Below are 21,073 nucleotides of genomic sequence, written 5' to 3'. Positions count from 1 at the left end.
CACAGATGTACCTTCTTTGAACTATATAGTAGCCAAACATAGCAATTGATCACAGGAATAAAATATTTTATTAAAATGCCAAATTTCAATTCCATGGGAACCATGGGTCCAGGATTTCAAGTGCATTCCATAAATTAGCCATTTGAAGTACCTTGTATGAAAATGTTTGATGTGCTGTTTCGCCCAGCTGAAGGTTACAGGAACAAGAGTTTTAGTAGTATATAGATGTATTCAAGGTAACCTTCAAGCCATTAACATTTAAAAATAACTTAAGACTTCCATTTGTGTGAGCCTTTCTAAAGCTTATATCACAATTCCTGAAACTTGCTGTTGGTGTGTACAAGTAACTTGTGGGCAATCCTTTCATTTAAAAGAAAAAAAAGTACGTTTCTAACGTTTTCCCTTTAAGACATTGTTAATGCTTAGCAACACAAATCAAGAATCTTTATTGCTCTTCTAAATTCAGGACAGTTACAGATTTTAGCTTTTTTACTGTACTTTGGGTCATGTTGCCTTTAAATTCTGGGAGTTTTAGTTCTAACTAAATTGGAGGCATTGGAGTTTGGGATAGCTGCTTATTAAAGCAACTATTTAGTTCATAAAGGAGAAAAAAATTGAGCCACTAAAATTGTTAAAATACTATAGTGAACAGTTTGTATGCAGGCATCTTAAAAAGTTATAAAACTAGTGATAGTTGATTTTTTTCCAAATTTTAGATATTTCATCTTGGTTACTTAACAGAGATTGAGTATGTTTTAATACGGTCATTTTTAAGGGCCAGTATTTCCTCCCATACTATATATAGTCTTGTTTAAACTTATATATTTGTTCTAAAGAATATTCAGGTTATTTAGTTATTACTAATCAGAAGAAAGTTAAATAGATTTTTGCTTTGAATATTGTGGAAGTGAGGAGCAATATAAAAGATTTCTTTTGTAAGAGTAAAAATTATTTGAAGTATAAAATATAACACATGAACATCCTTATATAAAAATGTATTTACAAGATATATAATACATAAAATATATTAGCTATTAACATGAGGTTACAATCATGATCCCAAATTTTAAGAAACAGTTGTAGTTCTTCAGTCATTTTAAGGCCAGAAACTTTGGCTTATTCTTCTGATTGAGATTTAGAGACTATGGAGTTTGCTGAAAATTTAAAACAAAAAACAATGTTAACATTACTTGTATCTACATTGGCAGTCTTCAAACCAACATAGTACTCCTTTTCTTGAAGTACCAGTATTTAGAGAATGTTTACTTCTTATCCTCTGCACTACTACATCAAAGATTAAGACTTGATATCATTAACATTATTAATTTATATATCTGACTCAATTATTCATACATATACTCTATCTTGGAACATAACTTTCACAACTCAGATAACAATATTTAAAAATCTCTACAGAAACAAATCTATATTAAATTCAATTGCTCAAGTCAGATAGAAGGAAAGGCAACCTGGACATTTAAAAAAAATCCTTCAACATTTATACACTAAGGCCACTTGTTTTTTTAAGGTATGAGATTCACTACATAAGAAATCTGTGAGGAAAATGATAATATCCAATTGGGTTTGTGTAATAATACTCTAAAATGGCTCCAAACTATTAAGATTGTAAAACTCAAGCCCAACATTTCATAACTGCTACAGAATTAGTGTTCCATGTTTTGATTGGTTGCTTTCAACACAATCTGTAAAGAAAATTCTGTATCTTTCTAAAGCAGTCCCATAGTATGCCTAATCTGGGTATAGTTAGAAATCATTAATCATGCCAAAATAAACTTTCTCTCAGGTATCTAGCAAAAGGACATTATTAATCTTGTTTATCAGCTGACATTCTGTGGATATAACAACAACTGCTTCCATATTATCAAATCTGCATTTATTTATAGCATTTTCAAATATAAACTGAAAACAGGCTACCTTTATTACTGAACACAGACACCATGCAGTCTGAAAGGAGAGCCAGTAAAAGATGTCTCATTACCTTACCCTTATCAGAGCTGTGCCCTTCAGCACAATAACAACTCCTTCATGTTACTGTTCTAATTATCTATTCTACATTCTTATTAATTCCATATCATATCTATACAAAAAGCACATATTTATTTTATATAATTAATAGTGATATAGCTGGAGGTACAAAATAAAAATGGTGATAATTTATTTTGTCAAGCTATATTTATTCAATAAGTCTACAACTATCAAGTTATATCTGTTTTTATCAGACAGCATGAAGAACAGTATAGTAGATGTTCTTGTATACTCAGTAATTTTTCTTTAATAAGCGACCTTACCTGTCTTCAACAGTTTTGCTAGAGGGGTAGAATACTTTGAATGAAAAGCCACTTCTTGGAAAAGATCCCTGATATTTAAGAAAAACAGCATAGGAAAAAAATTAATCCATGTCATCTTGAATATACGTCTCTTCTTTAGGCATAATTTTAAAATGCATACTTAACATCTCTAAATATAATTTCAAATACATCATACCTTAAGTCTTTATTAGTGAAAATATGGCAGAAGTAGTCATTACAAATATATATTTCTTTTATTTTGTCTTCAAGAAATATTTTAGCCTATCTTAAAACATTTGAAAATAAGATGTATGCTCTGACAGAAAGATTATTTTAATAACAGAAGATGCTACTATGCTTCTTAATGCTGAAGATAATATATTATGAGCAACACAACAAAAGTCTGCAACAAATATTATGTGGAGAATTTGTTAGTCTGGGATATGAGCAGCTTTGTTATTTCTAATATATTTTGCTTGTTAGAAACATGTTTTCATCATTATTTGAGAATGGAAAATATAAGCAAGATCTTACCGGATTTATACAAAGGCAATCGGTGTTGGTTACAGTGAATGGGTCATATTTGTCAGCAAAAACAATTACATCTGGCAAAGGATAGGTTCTCAAGGTAGTCATATGCCCAATAGACAGGACTGACATTAAGAGGCAATGGAGTCAGATGTCCTTGTGATAAAATAGTTTTTACAAACTGAAAGATGAAAAACAGTGCTATTAAATTACATATGAAGGTAAACTGATGTTGCAATTCTTTCCAAACATAGAACCCCTTAGCTCTACATGAATTATTGCAAATAAATAACTACAGATTTCAAAATTGATTTTGTCCTGTTTGTTGGTCAGTAAAATATGTTTGTTAACAGACTTGATTGGTTTACCAGATTGTGAAACTAGATCTAGGATTTGTTTTAATTCCCTCAGTTTTGAAGGAACTTGAGAACACTATTCTGAGCAATACTGTGAGATTCCCTTAAAAATACACCATCTAAAGTAGTGTGATCACCATACAGAGCTGGTAAATAGCTGCAGAAGATTTCAATGAACCATTCTTTGCTAGGAAAATTATTCTCCATTGTAGTTACCTTAATCCATATTATATTTTAATATAGTTATTCCACTAAATTACATGTTTCATTCTGTCTCTCATTGTCTCTGCATTGTTTCCTGCACAAAATCTTGTTAATTGTTTGATGTTATATGCCTAAACAGTAACCAAATCAGTAAGAACTTCAAACAAGGGGAATACCTTACTCCTATACTTCCTTCAATTTCTTAATCAATTAAAATCCCTCAACCCAAACTTTAAATTCAAAATAGTTAGTGAATGCTTTTTTGATCTTACATGATTAGGAATATCCAAACTACTGTTAGGGAAACGGACACAGTTACGGCACATCTTGTTTACCAAGTCTTCCCGAAAGATTATTATTTCCTGTGTACAGTACTGGACTCTGAAAGTAACAAATGCAACGTTTCTTTTCTGAGGATTCACCAAAAACCAAAGAAAATTTACCATTAAGACAAATATGCCAGCAGCTCTGTCTCAAATTTTTGTATAGATTTGTTGCTGAGAAATAGAGATAAGTGATCTTTATGTACCTGCAACCTGACAAATATTTCAACATTGTTGAACTCCTAAATTACCTAATGCACCCTCAAATAGCAGTTTCAGCTCATTTTTGTGGTTTGGGAGGGAAGATATGGAAGTGGAAGGGGGATTTCTGGAAATCCATCTCTGGCAACAAACATAGCTCAAATTCCCACTAAGAGGTGTTTGGGGTTCTTAATAGGTTAGGGATAACATAAGGCTGAGAATCAAAAACATTTGGCTTTCAAAGGTCTCTTACCCTTTAAATGGGATAAAATAATTGTAACCTGACCTTTCTGGTGATGGATCACCAGATTGCTTCCAGTGATCCTCTGAAGGAGGATCACTAATTTTACTCCATAGCAAAGTTTGCTATAAAATTTCAGCTATCGTGGAATGCCAATGTTTTTATAACATCACCAAAATAAATAAAATAGGAACACATTGGTGACCATTATTCTAATCCTGTGCCTGGTGCAGAAATCCACTATTATTAAATGGTCATATGAGGAACACATACCTGCAAGGATTTGTTGTGAAAACTGAAAATGGCACCTGTTGTCTGAATTCTTCGGTAATGTTTTCAGTAAGTGGTGGCCTAAAAAGGATATGTGTATGTGTATACATGCATACATACATACATTCATACAATGAAAAAAAACTCCTACCAAAAGGATTCTCAATGACATATCTTATTACAGATATAGGTCAAAATGTACTTGGTAAAATGGCCTGGATCGACTTCTACAATAATGATACATTTGATTTAGTATTACTGGTGGATATAAAATGGAATGTTTATTAAAATTTAGTGTAATGTTATTAAAGATAATTAGGGTTTAAGAAGCTGGGCCAAGTAATATATGATTTGAACTAGGCAATTTCCCAGGAGTTCTCATCTGTAGAATCAGCCCTTCCAAAACAAAGTAAGGACTTAAACTGAATGCCACTTCCAGTAGCAGCATTTACAACAAATCATGACACTAAAATGTTGACATGCATCTAGATGTCAAGAATCCATTCCAAGTAGGTAGGTTAGGACCCCTTGTATGATGTCACACATATTTTTATCATTTGCTACCCACAATGTGCTCTCGTGGCCTCCAAGTCTGACACATAAAAAGACACAATACCTCTGGATGTTGTAGCTTCAGTTCCCAGCTAACACAATATTCATTAGACTTGTTTGAATAGAATTTTTAGCTATTTTATTTTCAGCTATTTTAAGTGTCTTTTTTTTTTTACAGCTGAAATAAATTTCGACATGGGGGTGATTTCTATGTGATTAATGTGGGAAACTGGTGTTCTATAAAGATATTTCACCAAGCAATATAATGGAACATACCTTTCATGGATACTGGGGTATTCACATATTATATCTGCTAGGGCTTTCAAAGAATCTAAAGATGACAAAAAGTACTGTAGTTATTTTCTCTCCCTCTTGTCAATCTTCATTTCAGAATTAGAAACAAGACCAGAAAAATAAAAAGCCCTATGGAGTTCAGAACGCAAATACAAACAATATTTTTATAGAGAATACACATTATTGTCTTGAAAATATACATTTTATTTATATAGAATATATTTTATTTATTTAAAAAAAACAGGAAGGTGCTGGATTCCAAGTACCTTTTAATGACTGAATTTGATTTTTTCCATATGGAGTAGAAGAAAAATTCCCACAGAAAAAAAACAAGTTGGAGGCATGGCTGAATAACCTAGATGGAGAAACAAGGACTATTATTTCTATTTGGTTTGTAGGAAAGCTCTTCTCCATTGAGAATATAATGCATCATTAAAAACAAATCAAAACTTGTATCAATGTCACATATCGAAACAATATTTACCATTATTCTGATGGTAAATATATTTATGCCTGTCATTTCATCTCATTCACCCTTGCATCTCAGTTTGCTATATCAGCCTTGAACTGAGAAAACCAGGAAACTGTTGTATTAACCTGGACAAATTAAGACTTCCTAAGGAAGGGCAACAAAATACATAATTCTTGACACTGAAATATGTTTTTCTTTACTTGTGCAAAATTTATTAAAAGTTTTAGGCTGACAGGTTAGTTATTACCCTGTTTCCCTAAAATATAAGACCTCCCCATATAAAAGCCCAATAGAGCTTTGAGTGCATGCACTAAAATAACCCCCCCAAATAAGCCCTACTTGAAATATTGCAACACAGGAGCAGCCATGAGGTGACCACACTTGCCGCTTCCTGCACCTCAAAAATAATAAGACCTCCCTGAAAATAAGGCCATGCACTTATTTTGGGGTCAAAAGAAATAAGACCCTGTCTTATTTTGGAGAACACGGCAAGAGTTCTGCTGAATCACAAGCCCCTATTCTTAACCACCATTTTTAGAAAATATTAAAACATATTGACAATAATTCTTTACTGCTTTTGCTCCAGGCACTTGTTTTTTAATAGTTTACTACCTCGGTACATTAGGGTTCCACGTAACCATCATATTTAATAGCTGTTAATGTGGCTCCTTGCTTTGTGAACTAATTTTGAAAATTATGTAAAAAGGCTGTCAGTTCACAAATGGAAATGAACAGTGATTCACATGTATTCTTTTAATTGTGGAGCTGGTAAACCCATAATTTGTGTGCATTCCTAAGTGTTGCCCAATTCGGAAGGAATGTCTCCATTCTTGGAAACCTCAAATGTCAAAAAAGCAGCCATCCTCACCCACTTCCAAACCTGAAGCTAGAGATAAGAGCAAAGCATTTTCCACAGCTTTAGAGTTGCAGCCCAAGGTTGAAGTTTATAAAAACAAAACTGGGCAGCCATGGTAATTGAATATTCTGAGATAATTATCAGATACAATCAAAACGTGTGGCATGCTAATCATATCATGGAGCAAGTTCTATAAATGTATTATGTGACGATCTGCTCTACAAGATAAAAATCCTTGCCCGATTCTACTAACCAACAGATATCAGTGAAAGATCAAATTCTATATCTGTGATGGTTAACCTTTTTGGTGCTGATTGCCCAAAGCGTGAGTGTGCATGAAACCCCAAAATGCAATGTGAGGACCCATCGTGCATGGCCCTGCCCCCCCGCGCATGCCAGGCAAAGACCCGAAGACTAGCTGGCTGGCGAGAGGCCCACACACTTGCACGGTGTAGCTGGTCTGGGGCAACAGCTGGTGTGCCCATAGAAAGGGCTCTACGTGCCACCTGTGACACGCGTGTCATAGATTCATCATCACGGTTCTATGTTATAAATGTGAGTAACATTTTTTTTAATTTGCTTCATTGCATAACTGAACAGCTTGGAATACTTTGGCCTTTCCTTGCAGAAATCCAGCACATATATGTGGAGCAACAGGATTACCTGAAAACATAATGTGGAGCTTTTCTAAAACTTCTGCTTGGTCCAGCCAAACATCTGAAAGGAACACAAACATGGCATCCTCATTTTCTTCCTCCATTTGTTTCAGCTTTGCAGAAGATTTTACAGAGGTTGAAGAAGGTCCTCCAAAAAAATTAATGGTGCCATAATATGCCCTGCAGCATAAACAAACATTTACAGGCTGTACAGAAGCTCATACGTCTCTAAAATCATGAAGCAAGTAGAGGTAATCATCAAATTATGGTCACAATTGAGCCCAACATTCCTTTTGCTAAGCAAGAGTTCTGCCCCATTTTATAACCTTTCTTGCCATAATTATTAAGTGAGTCACCATAGTTGTTAGTTAGTAACATGGTGGTTAAGTGAATCTGGCTTCCCCAATGACATTTCATGTCAAGTCATAAGAGGTGATCCTACTGCTTAACAATTGTTTTAAATTTTGTCAAATCTGAAGTAATAAAGTTGCCAGACTCTTTCAATCCATTTCAAACTTTGTGGCATTCAATATGAACCACATTACAATCTGTCATAAGCCAACTGCTAACACAAGAGACGCCTTGTGGGGAGATGGGCAGCAAATAAATTTAACAAATAAAATAAAAATAAAATTTCCAGCTTAAAAAAAGGGCAATATACACTATTTGCATTATAACTGCTCTAATAGTTATTTAAAATGTTTAACTCCAAATTAAAAAGCAGGAACTTTTTGCATCAAACTTATTTTTAGGGGAATAATAGGGTACAATTATTCATATCCAATTTTAATGATACTACAATCTCAAATTTCCCAAAGGGGCAACTCTGTTTTGAATCTGGAAATTTTCAAAAATATCCCAAGGGTGGTTTTTGAAAAGCAAATGGACTTTTGTTTTTCCTTGAAGACATTTCACTTCTCATCCAAGGAATTTCTTCAGTTCTGATCAAGAAATTTCTACTCAATATAACATAGCATGCCAATCCAATAATCTTCTTTCTACTGTATAACTTATCTGTTTCTATTTCTCTCTTTTTCTATATAGCATATTGTAATCCATTCCCCCTTTAACTCATATGTTTTTTTAAAAAAATTCTCAATCAGTATTCTGTCCTCCTGAATAATTATGGGATTTTCTTTTTTTAAGATCACTTCCTCAAAATTTCTTTTGTAAGTATTTTTGTAAACCTTGGAATTTTTTTTACCCTACAATTATTCCATTTTCATGTCCATAGCTGCTGACTTTTTTCTTCCATAAGCACAGATCATCCTTCCTGAAGTTATTGGAATTAAGAAAAATACCTAGTAGTAGCAGAAGGTTCTGTAGGTGGAAATCCAAAAGCAGTGACATGAAATACTTCATCCTCGTACCAACCTGTGGAATAAAGTAAGCAAAACTCCTGGTATGTTTGTCATCATTTCAAAAGGATAAATGATACCTATAACCACTGTGTCAATCTAAATATCACACATTTTTTTGAAACTCAAATGAAATCAGAATATTTTGAAAGCAGTTGCTCAAAACCAGTTACTCAAGTGTTCCTTCAGTTAAAAACTCATCAAAAATACACTGTTTTTTGCTTCTGAGATTTCATGGTAGAAATATAGTAATAGGAACATTCACATACCATACTTATCCATTAAATGATTAAGTAGTGAATATTCTTCTAAAGCCTTGTGAACTGGCAAAGCATTACCTATAAGGAATTCCCTGTAATTTGCAAAATGACTTTCATAACCAAACGCACGATATTGTTTCCAGCTTACTAGAATCCAGTGTATAGTCATGACTGGCAGTAACTCAGTCTCAAGCAGTGGTTCTTAAACATTTTGATCTCAGAACCCCTTTACATTCTTAGAAACAATTTGAGGACCCCAGAGCATTGGTTTAGGTGGGCTGTATCTATATTAAAAATTAAAATGGATACATTTTAAAATACTTACTCATTTCAATTTACATAACCCAGAAAAAGGTTTCAGGGACCCTGAATTTTGCAAACCACAGAAAACAGTTTATGAGCAGTATCCTAAGCATAACTAAGCATGAGTGAACTGGTCAGTGGTGAAAATGACCAATATCAAAAAAACAAAGTAAAACCACTATAAGCAGTCTGATTTCAGTGAGGCATCTGTCACTGGATTTTTTAAAAAACAAAATTAACATTAACATTAAATATCACGACATTTTTTCCCCAAAAATTATATAGCCAGAATATGTAATTATTAAAAATGAAAGTACAGCATGGTGGCCTAGTGGTGAAGCCTTCCATTCGGAAGGTGGAGCAATTCAGTCGCTCCAACTCTATCCTGAATTAAAGGACTACAGGGGCGTAAAAGGGGGGGGAAAGGAAAAGAGAAATGAAAAAAAATGGCTCACAAAACTTTTATATTCTTGTAATATTTTAATGTTACTATCATATTGGGTTTGCCATTTTCTTCACAAAGGAAATGTAATATAGTACAGAAAGTGTGTTCTTGAACTATGGTAGTTACATAAAATTCCACTGAGCAGAAAAACAACTATTTTCAGCCTTTTCTATTCCTTCTCTTTTCCAGTAAGAACAACCCAGCAAATTTAAAGCATGAACAAGAACTTCAAATACCGAATTAGCACAGAACTTTCTCAATGTCAGATTTATACTCTACAGTACCACTTGCAATATACTGACTGGTTAAGTTCATACGTGTTAAGCTAGAGCTTGTTTAATTATCGTAACTAAGTAAACCATGATTCATTGCACTGAATCATAAACAATGATTTATAAAATAAATTGCTAGAATACTATGCCAAACCATATACTTCACATTATGATTTAATGCAGCATCTGAAACCTATCATTATAGGTATCTTGTACTGTATGTAATTTACATGTGACAGGAATAAGGATAATTGTACATGAGTTGAACTGAATTATAGATCAGATTCCCAGAAACATGCTGGATCACAAATCAGACCTTACTGAAGTAATGTAATTAAATTAGCAAAATTGATTATACACAATCTGTTTTATTTCATTTTTATTGTTAAACTAGAACATGTTTACAGATAGATAGATAGATAGATAGATAGATAGATAGATAGATAGATAGATAGATAGATAGATAGATAGATAGATAGATAGATAGATCGATCTTAAACACTGGAAGTCTTTAAAAAGATGTTGGATAGCCATTTGTCTGAAATGGTATAGTTTCCTGCTTAGGCAGGGGGTTGGACTAGAAGACCTCCGTCACTTCCAACTCTGCTATTGTATTGTATTGTATTGTATTGTATTGTATTGTATTGTATTGTATTGCATATAGATAGATAGATAGATAGATAGATAGATAGATAGATAGATAGATAGATAGATAGATAGATAGATAGATAAATCTTAAACACTGGAAGTCTTTAAAAAGATGTTGGATAGCCATTTGTCTGAAATGGTATAGTTTCCTGCTTAGGCAGGGGGTTGGATTAGAAGACCTCCAAGGTCACTTCCAACTCTGCTATTGTATTGTATTGTATTGTATTGTATTGTATTGTATTGTATTGTATTGTATTGTATTGCATAGATGATAGATAGATAGATAGATAGATAGATAGATAGATAGATAGATAGATAATCAATTACAGAACTCTTACCTTCTGTTAAAACAAAACATGACTCTGTATATAAACCACTGTGGAACTGGTATTAATAGTTAAGGGTGATATTTATTAGACAAGAGTATAAACTAAGTTTGAAATAACCTTTTGTAATAAATTAATTGTGCAACAGCACAAAATTGATAGGCAAAAACTAAGGTTTCATAAAAATAAGTTGCTATTTATCCCAATGTAATATTAAAAATAGAACCCTTATCACCATGAATCGTAACATATCATTTGACATCTAATTAGATGAAAATGTTAAGCTGCCACATTGCAAAACATGCTAATTTAATTTAAATAAAAAATAAAGCTCCTGTCCATATTGTATATACAGATAAAGGATATTGCTTTGCTAAGGTCTAATAGCACAACTCCAGTAGGATCTTCCAAGAAAAACTTGCCCTTGAAAGGATTGGGGGGAAGAAATCCATTAAAACTGTTTTAGTAATTGCTCACTAGGTAAAATTATATTTCTACCTTTTCCCAAACATCTACTTAACAATAATTAATTTGGTCAGTTTGGTCTAGTGGCTAAGGCACCAGACCTGACATGTTTGCTGCCTTGAACTATTTGTAAAAATCATAAAGATAGGAAACAAGAAAACAAACAATAATGTTAATATTTAGAAATAATTTTCTTCTCATTCCTAGTCAACTGAACATAATTTGTGTTACCATCAGAATATAGCACAGCAGATCACTGCTACCACAGAGCTTACCTCTTTAAGCTGGGTGATCATGCCAAGAACAATCACTTCTCCCATTTTGGCAGAGCTGCCCAAAAGAGTTTCTACAGTTTTGAGCTGGAATCAAGAGACACCAGATTAGTAAGAACTTCATTAGAGGTAGCTCACGTGATCTTTAAGATGCTTTTTTGTGGCCCTTGGAAACCAACCCTCTCCCCCATGATTCTCAAAAACTGGAAGCAAAACCTGCCATTTTAGTGAGATACAATTAAAATAGATCACTCCAAGAATAGCTCCAACCACTTGTGGTCCCAACTCATATGCAGTCCTCAGCTACTCCCCAATGATGTGTGACCCACAAGCATCAAAAGATTGTCCATCTATTTCAAAGCCTTCAGTAGATCTTGGCAGGTACAAAACATCCCCCAAAGTTCAAAAGCAGCTTTCTCCAATCCTAACCCTCCAATCAAATGCCCTCCCGAAGGGTTGAATTCACTCACCAATCATTTCCACATTGGCTTAAATTTATGGGAAATACAGTCCAAGACATCTTGTAGGGAAGATTACTTGAAGGATTGAGGTCAATTTAGTTGTATGTGTCATTAGCATTTTGATTTTACCTGAAATTTACTTTTGCTTTCATCTGTTTGTGTGCCAACAGCAGATGGTGTGAACAATTCATGCCTATGGGTTCTCTGCACAATAATAAATATGAGTCAATTTAAAAGAAAAGAAACATTAATTTATGATTCTAGCAATTTTTTTCAGGCAGGACTACTCTCAAATTCTTATTCAACAGTAATATTAGAAAAGTGATTTCATGGCTTTTAGACATCATCGAACTTCAAACATAAAGGGCAGCAGAGAGAGACTTTTGAATAAGCCCTACTGTGACTATCCCATCCTAGTAGAAGAAACCCGAATGATTGTGGAATATTACAGCTACTCTTTAGAGCTCAGTAACTGACTAACCAATGAACTCCCACCCAGAAATTGATTATATTCATAAGCCGCATCTAAGATGCAGCGTCTAGCAAGGGTATTTAGGACCATAATAATAATTTATAAATACCAGAATAAAAGTCTTCCTTGAAGTAAGCTACTGTGTTTCCCCGAAAAATACAACCTGTCCTGAAACTAAGGCCTTGCCATATTTTTCACGTGGGCAAAAATAGAAGCCCCCCCCCTAAAATAAGCCCCCTGGACAACCCCCCCCCCCCACAGCCAGGCATAGTACTGCTCACCGACCTAGGGGTATCCCGAAGGCGCCAAGCTGTGGGAGCCGTGGGGAGGAGTAAGGCGCTCACATTGCTTGCTGCCTTCGGGATACCACTAGGTTGAGGAGTGGCATTTTGCCTGGCCAGAGGGGGGAGCTGCTGGGTGGCTGTTCCCTTGCGAGTAGGCTCCCGAAGAGCCGGGCACAGCCTCAGGAGTGAAGCAGCCATGAGGTGACCACGCTCACAAGCAGCTGCCCAGCAAACCCTCTCTCCAGCCGGGCAGAGTACCATTCACTGATCTAGGGAGTATCCCTAAGGCGCCAAGCCACATGGCGCTCTGCCCACCCCTATGGCAGCCGGCCCACAACCATAGAGCATACTCTTAGAGCGGCCGTTGCTGGAAGAATTGGAAGCTGAGTTCTGGAGTTTGGAAGCTGAAGAAGTTATGCTCGAAGCGCGGCAGCGGCAAAAGCAGCAGCGGTGCCCTGGCCCTGAAGGGAGTGTTGGGTCAGGGCATGGTGAGGCTGGGAGGCATGCAAGCTGGGAGTGGAACAGGCGCTCACGCAACCACCCTCTCCAGCCGGACAGAGCTCCATGCACTAACCTAGGGGGTATCCTGAATGTGCCAAGCCACGGGAGCTGGGGAGCGGGCAGAGAGCCACATGGCTTGGCGCCTTAGGGTTACTCCCTAGGTCAATGAATGGTGCTCTGCCCAGCTGGAGAGGGGGTTTGCCAGGCGGCTGCTCATGAGCGTGGTCACCTCATGGTTGCTTCACTCGAGGCTGTGCCCAGCTCTTCGGGAGTCCGCTCGCAAGGAAGCAGCCGCCCGGCAACCCCAAAACAATAAGCCCTCCCCTGATAAGGCCCAAGCCATATTTTGTGGGTAAAAAAAAAGACCCTGTCTTATTTTCGGGGAAACACGGTAGATTCTTGGTGATTCATTCTCTCAAACTGAACGGTTTCGTGTCTACATATTTTCTCAATAAACCTTTTGTGTTATGATTAAGCATTAAATGAACTTAAAAATTCTTTCCATTTTTCCTACCTGTTGCAAAATGATATAACGTTCACGAAACAATTCTGCTTTATCCCTGGCAGAGCCAAATAAATTAGGTGTAGAGTGGTTGGTCATAGAAAGGCTGAAATAAATTTAGACTTGGGTTAAAAAATTTATTTTTGAAAGGAAATAAAACACTGTTTAAAATAAAACTGTTTCTTATGAAGGAATAGGAAATAAATTTTACATAACTTTAAAATTTGAAAGTAGCTGAAATTTAAACTGTTTAACAATTATATAATAAAAACTTACGGGATAAACTTTTTTCGTTCAGAATTGTAAATATATCGTGGAATATCAAAAGCTCCAATAATGTTGAAAGTATGTTCTCTGCAAAAAAAAAAATGCATCCTTTGAAAAATTCTATCCTAGCATAATCTGTTTTTACATTTATAAATAAATGATTTTGCATTCTGTTTTAACTAGATATTATTTCAAGTATTTTAAAGTGTTTATACAGCTCTCTTGTAAATTAATGAATAATTTGTTTGGTCCTTTTGCCAGTTCAGGAAATGACCTGACTCTTTGTAGCATCTTAAAAATATTTAAAAAAATATGTAACATAGCATCATACCTCTTATAAAGTCCCTAAGCAACGAAATCATTTGTAGTACAAAAAAGCACATTTGCATTCACAAAGTTATTCAGATTCTTCTAAAACAATTTCCTTTAAAAATACTATTATCTATACTCCCTGGTTTAAGCTATAATGCTTCTAGACATGGCATATTAATATTAGAAACATTTTAATGTTAAAACTCTCTAGGAGATCTATTCACCAGAGGAAAAATCTGAATGTTAATGAGTTTTAAATCAACATATCAATAGGGGAAGACAGATACAGGACAATTAACAATATGACTCCCAAAAAAACTCCTGGTGGTATTTGTTTTAAAATAAAGGAGGCTAACATACATTGTTTCATCTATTGATCTGCTGCACTCCAAGACTGCTGCTTCCACCATGGACCTTTCAATCATGTTGCATGATACTGAAAAAAACATTCCAAAATATTGAACTGGTAGTCTATGCAATTAGAGACAGAAGAAATAATTTTAAATGGTATTAAATCTCTTCAAAGTAAATGATAGGTAGAATTGCCTACATTTAGAAGGCATGACCTCCAATGCTCAAAAAAAAGTTAGCAATAGCACTTACATACCACTTCATAGTGCTTTACAGCCCTCTCTAAGCGGTTTATAATGACGGCATATTGCCTCAAACAATCTGGGTCCTCATTTTACCCACTTTGGTAGGATGGAATGCTAAGTCAACCTTGAGCTGGTGAGACTCAAACTGCCAAACTGCTGGCAGCTAGCAGTCAGCAGAAGTAGCCTATGTCAGCCCTGGTGCTCACAGCGGCTCGGGGCTGCCATGCTGTTGGTGGGGCTGTTCGTGGAAGGGATTGGTACTTTACCTGCTCACCTGTTCCCCTCTCTTTCATGATAGATGTGTGCAGGTTTTGGGACTAGCCGCTCCTGTTGTCTTTGGATACTGACCATGTATGGGCTGCCAGTGCCGACTAACAGCTGATGGTTGGCCTGGCCCGTGCGCTGTGTGGCTGCGGCATTTTTGATGAGGAGCATGGAACACAAGGCAGCGCAGACGCATGCGCAGGACTGTAAGCCAACATGGCTTGTGATGCAGTGAGGGTGTATCGGGCGCACTTGGGCGGTGCACAAAAGGGTTTAAATAGTAGTGGGAATTACCAGGCTGCAGCCTTGACTTTATCTCACGATTGTTATTTACTGTGTGTTGGTCAGAAAGTACCAGAGCGGGATTATAAAGATTAACAATACAAATAACAGCAGTACTGCAATCTAATCACTGCGCCCCCACGGCTATAAATTATGCATATAGAATACCCTAATCAAGGAACATCCAAAGAGAAAACCACACCTCCACCAATGTGACAGGACAAATTACTACAGTATATATAAACAGAAAGCAAATCGGTATCACTATGACCTTTCTGATAGGGCCTGAAGATCTGGCTCTGCCAACTGGTCTGGGGTCCAATGGGACCGTCTCATTCTGGAAGTGACTAATGTACTAAGACCCCATCTTCTTCCTAGGTGATCTTGCTTCCTTCCTTCCTGTCTTGTCAATTTTAAAATGTTAGTTCTAATACTTGTTTTAAAGTTTTGTGTTTTTATGATTATGAGCCTCTAAGCGATGGGCAGCATATAAATTTAATAAGTAAATAAAATAAAATTGTATTCTGCTGGATTGTTTGCCTGGTTGCCTTGTCCTTGATTTATCTGACTGCTGGAGAGGATGTGTCCTGGTCTTTTTGTTTCCTTCTTAGAGTTTTTATTGTCTCTTTTGAACGTTGTGTAAGTATAGCTTATTTCTCTGTGCCTATTGATGACTGAATTGTTTTTCATGCCAAGCTTCCAGGAAATCCCTAACATTTCTGGATTTGGCTTGGACTAGAATGTTCAGTTTCTCAGTTGACATTGTGATTGAATTGTGAGATTAAGGAATTTTCATCATATTTTCTGATTTTTTATTGGTGCTCAGGGATGCACACAAACCATATAAAATCTTCCAAAACATCTTAAATAAACCAAAAGATGCAAAAGTTCAAAGGGAGAAAAAACTAGGAGTCATCTGCAATGTATAGTATAAAGACTGTAAGAGCCCCTATGTAGGACAGACAGGCCAGCAGCTTTTGTTGTGATACATACCACACATTATGATGAACACCAGTTCTACAGTTAAGAGAATTATTATTTTTCAAACATTAAGAAAACTGAAAATTTACTTACAAGATTGTTTTTCAACAGCATCAATTATATTTTCTATCATGTCTTCTAGTTCCACTTCATTAGTTGCTTGAAGAGCTTCTGTGAGATACTTTGTAGCCTCCCTGATTATTAGTAACAAATATTCAGATTAAATCCCCCAAAACATCTGATATACACTTTATCAAAAAGTAAAATATTAATATGAAATTTGCCGGATCAATCATCTGGAGTATTTTTCTAGCCATTCAGATAAACTTGGTGTCTTTCCTAGATAGTCACAGCTTAATATTTACAGTAAATATGGATAAGATGCTGCAGTGGTCAGATCAATTCACATGGAATACTAATCATGACTTTCCATTTGCACAAAGCTTTGATAGTAGCTGAAGTTTAGAGAATGGCTAATGACCTAAAGAAGTTGTTTCAATGTCTCAAAGATAAATGTGGGAGCAATTATTTGTCAGTTAATATCATTGCTTAGATAAGAGCTGTCCAATGCTTTCTGATTTCAGACCTGTGTTTATTTGTATCCCCACCTTTATTATTTTTACAGATAACTCAGGTGGCAAATATATCCAACATACCTTTCTCCTATTTTCTCCCAATAACAACCCTCTGAGGTGAGCTGGGCTGAGAGAGTAACTGGCCCAAGGTCACCCAGTTGGCTTTCGTGGCTAAGGTGAGACTAGAACTCACAGTCTCTGCTTTCTTCTAACACGGTGTCTTAACTGCTACACCAAACTGGTTTACAAAGAAATTCATTCTGCACATATATAAATATTTGTATCCAACAGGATTTAGTTCTATGTTGTAGACATTTTCTTAATGTATGGCAGTTCTCATGTACAATTATTATGAATCATTGGCTTTCATGCAGAAAGTATAAACTTCTTTGATTTAAGGAGATATCATTTACCTACAAGGCCACCGTGACCCGTCAAAACTGCGCTTGACTAAGCCGCGCCAGATTAAACCGCGTCGCTTACGTCATCAACAGGGCGACAACAGCCAGCGCGGAGAAAGAAGGGCGCTTTAAATAGCGCTTTGAAAGCAAGCCGATTCAACTTAAGGTAAGGGTTAGGTTTAGGTTTAGGTTAAGGGTTAGGGTTAGGTTTAGGGTTAGGTTAAGGGTTAGGTTTAGGGTTAGGTTAAGGGTTAGGTTTAGGGTTAGGTTAAGGGTTAGGTTTAGGATTAGGTTTAGGGGGGTTAGGTTTAGGTGTTAATTTTAGGTTTAGGGTTTACAGCGTGCTTCTGTCTCCGCGCTGTTGTCGCCCTGTTGATGACATCAGCAACACGGTTTAGTCGGGCGCGGTTTTGTGGTGGAACCCAAGGCCACAATATCTAACTCACAGGCACTTATGATATGAAACATTTAGTTTTTGAAGAGACATTTTCTAAAGTGCAAGTATATATTTGGTTTATTGACTGAGGTCTGTCTTGAAGCTTTATAAAATGTAAGAACTGAAAAGTAGTTACTATATTCAAAACTCAATATCAATAACAGCATATTTGTGTTTTCTTTTTCTCCATTTGTGTTCTGCACTTTTTTTGTTACAATTCCCATCACAGCTCCAACCAACAGTCACTATGAACTTTACTGCCAATGTTAACAAAGATTGTAGTTTAACCCAGCAGCCCCCAATCTTTTAGGTACCAGTGACCGATCCCATGATGAGAGGTTTTTCTGAGGACTGGAGGGGGCTTGGTTTTGTGTGCTATTTGCAATCTGCAGATGGGGCTTTGCTTGTTTGCACATCTCGGTTTCTGGTGTCGTGCCGGTCCATAGACAGGGGTTAGGGACCCATGGTTTAACATACAGATGTTGTACATAGTCCTCAACTTACAACCACAATTGAGCCCCAAAATTAAGTTGCTTAGTGAGACAGTTGAGTTTTACCCCATTTTATAACTTTTCTTCCAGTTAAGTGAATTATTTCAGGTGTTAAGTTAGTGACATGATTGTTAAATGAATCTGGCTTCACCATTGACTTTGCTTGTCAGGTTGCAAAAGGTAAACACGTGACCCTGTGATATACAACCGTCATAAATATGAATCAGTTGCTAAGCATCTGCATTTTGATCATGTGACCACAGGGATACTGCAATGGTCTTCAGAAAAATAAGTCACTTGTCACTTTTTCCAGTGCTGTTGTAACTTTGAAGAAACTAAATGAACTGTTGTAAGTGGAGGACTACCTTATTTGTATAACATGCCAAACACTAGTTGCCATCATAATTTAACTTGACAGGAGGCATTAGGTAAAATGGGTTACATTATAGTCAATGTGTCATGTTAGTCTGGGCAACTGGTCTTTGTGAACCAGTTAAATTAACTCTAGGTAAATATGTTATGTGCATATAACCAAACTTTACTATGGCAAACAAGGTAAGATATATTCGGAAAATTAAATCTTGAACTTCTAGATATTTTTATTACCAAATTCTTATGGTTGTGTTTACAAAACATGCTTACCAATTTTTAACTGAACTATGATTAAGTCAGTGGCCCCAATGTCAAAGATCACACAACAAATTTATTATTTGTGCTGGGCTCAATCCACTATGCTATCTTACATTGTATTTAAGAGGTTCATGTCCACTATTAAGTGGCTTATTTTTTATTAAACATGCAGCATGAGGTATGCAAAAAGGAACTTACGCTCAGCAACATCTTAAACGATGCAATCAAATGCATTAACTTAGAATAACTCTATTAAGTGCAAATAAATCTATTGTACCTGTCAGTGTTTCTCAAAACATGACTTTAAGTGGATAGGGAATTCTGGTAAAGCACATACATCTGAAAGTTATCCAGTTTGGGAAACAATATGTACGTACGTACGTACGTACGTACATACATACATACATACATACATACATACATACATACATACATGCTGTATTCCTTTAACTAAAAATAGTTCCTTGTAAAAACGTTTTCAATCCACCTGGTCTGTTGTGCTTGTCGGTTTCTATTTTATTTTTAATTTTTTAATTTGACTGTTGGGAGCTGCCCAGTCATTGGGAGTCAGGCAACATACAAGTTTAATTATTACATTTGAGAAGTTATAGCTTGCATTAGCACACGTTATACTGTAAACCAAGATTAATAAGCCAGTGGTCAAAGAAGCAGCAAAGCGAAAGATGGTTTACCAGGTGAGCCTGGTTCAGTCAACACATTAATCGGGCCGTTTGATTTTGGTTTAGCCATCGTGTTTTGTTTATAGTTTCCTTACGCAGAAATAGCCATTCAGAGTGTTCAGATTAAAGATTTTTAGGGTGTTTTTTTTTACTACTCACGCGCGGAGGACCAAGCCGTGCATTTTGAAAGCAGCGCCCACTTTACTTCTCAGCTTCTCCGCAGCCATCTTGAACGGTTCGCGCCACAACGCGACTCCTCCCTCTGAGCTCCAGCCCCAAGAACTCCCGCCAAGCCGGTGATTAAGGCAGCTCTACCGCCGCGGTTCTTCGGCGTTCAGCAAAGGCAGCCTTGCTACCATTGACGGGTTTTATTATCCGGAGAATTACCACCACCACCCCAAAAAAACCGCTGTGAATTGTAATCAGTTTATTGGCTGGTGGTGGTATCTGGAGGGCACCAACTCTAGGCGCTGGATTTTAGGACTATGGGGCAATGCAGAATCCTCCCCTTCTTTTCCCAAAGGTGCTTTTTTTCAGGAGGCAACTGGACTTACTTGGTTTTTCTTTTTTTTTTTCTTTGAAGACGTTTCGCTTCTCATCCAAGAAGCTTCTTCCTTCCCCACTGTCATGTCAGAGCTGTTGCAGCTTTGAAGGAAAGAGTTTCATCTGATGTACAAGTGACATAAAGGAGGAGCATGCAGAAGACAAAGGTCTGCCCCCGCCCACGGCAATTCCGTCCTAATCTGTTTTTTGTTAATTAAATACGTTTATCCCTCTTTCAGAAGAACCCCCTTTTAAAATAGCCTGACAGGAGCTGACAGGTAGTAGTGCTGAGGTAGTACTTTTGGTTTCTTCTATTTCTCCCTGCAACTTACCTGTCAGTACCTGTCAGCTGTTTTTGAAGCTTCACCAACAGGTGGTGGAGGGGGGGGAGCTGAACTATGATGTTCTTGGAAGAAGAGGCAGAGAGAGAAGAGAGCTGCTGATTACAGTATACATTTTATTAAATATGTAATGCAGTTTTTATTTGGTGTTTATGTATCAAGGTACTGATGTTCAGGACTATACTACGCACATCTTTAATTCAAAAGTACTGTATGGATGAGGAGAAATATGTACCACGGGAGAGTTCTACTTGGGATCAATTACATTTCTTCTAATGCTTAAATCCTCCCATCATAATCATACAATAATCCATGAGGGTGTGAAGATTGCCAGGGAAAAAATTAGTTCACAGAAAGTTTTACGAGTGATTGAAAATGTACATTTTTCATTCACCAGCCACCTGACGTTTATTATCCAATGCAAAGGCATTTGCAGTGCTCAC

General features: G+C 36.3%; 1 protein-coding gene and 1 long non-coding RNA gene across 3 annotated transcripts; one reads left to right on the top strand and one right to left on the bottom strand.

Annotated features, from left to right (window-relative positions):
• Window positions 1-49: 49 nt before the first annotated feature.
• Window positions 50-19,974, bottom strand: POLE2 (DNA polymerase epsilon 2, accessory subunit). The gene is given in 20 exon segments (XM_032237072.1): window positions 50-1,154; window positions 2,310-2,377; window positions 2,844-2,937; window positions 2,939-3,018; window positions 3,670-3,778; window positions 4,436-4,532; window positions 5,247-5,315; window positions 5,545-5,604; window positions 5,607-5,633; window positions 7,270-7,442; window positions 8,564-8,636; window positions 10,887-10,935; window positions 11,241-11,297; window positions 11,615-11,698; window positions 12,202-12,276; window positions 13,844-13,937; window positions 14,108-14,185; window positions 14,771-14,846; window positions 16,627-16,727; window positions 19,906-19,974. Coding segments are annotated over 20 exon segments (1,551 nt in total). The 5' UTR covers window position 19,974; the 3' UTR covers window positions 50-1,135.
• Window positions 7,428-10,306, top strand: LOC116522273. Of its 2 annotated transcripts, none has more exons than XR_004256960.1 (3): window positions 7,428-7,513; window positions 8,521-8,648; window positions 9,818-10,306. It is a non-coding gene; the product is annotated as an uncharacterized LOC116522273 (long non-coding RNA). The 2 variants fall into 2 exon arrangements; XR_004256958.1 differs by having other exon boundaries at window positions 7,430-7,513; window positions 8,526-8,648.
• Window positions 19,975-21,073: the final 1,099 nt, after the last annotated feature.

Source organism: Thamnophis elegans, chromosome 1, assembly GCF_009769535.1.
Source record: "Thamnophis elegans isolate rThaEle1 chromosome 1, rThaEle1.pri, whole genome shotgun sequence".
Lineage (NCBI taxonomy): Eukaryota > Metazoa > Chordata > Lepidosauria > Squamata > Colubridae > Thamnophis > Thamnophis elegans.
The sequence above is the reverse complement of the archived record's forward strand: the minus strand, read 5'-3'. Positions and strand labels throughout refer to the sequence as shown.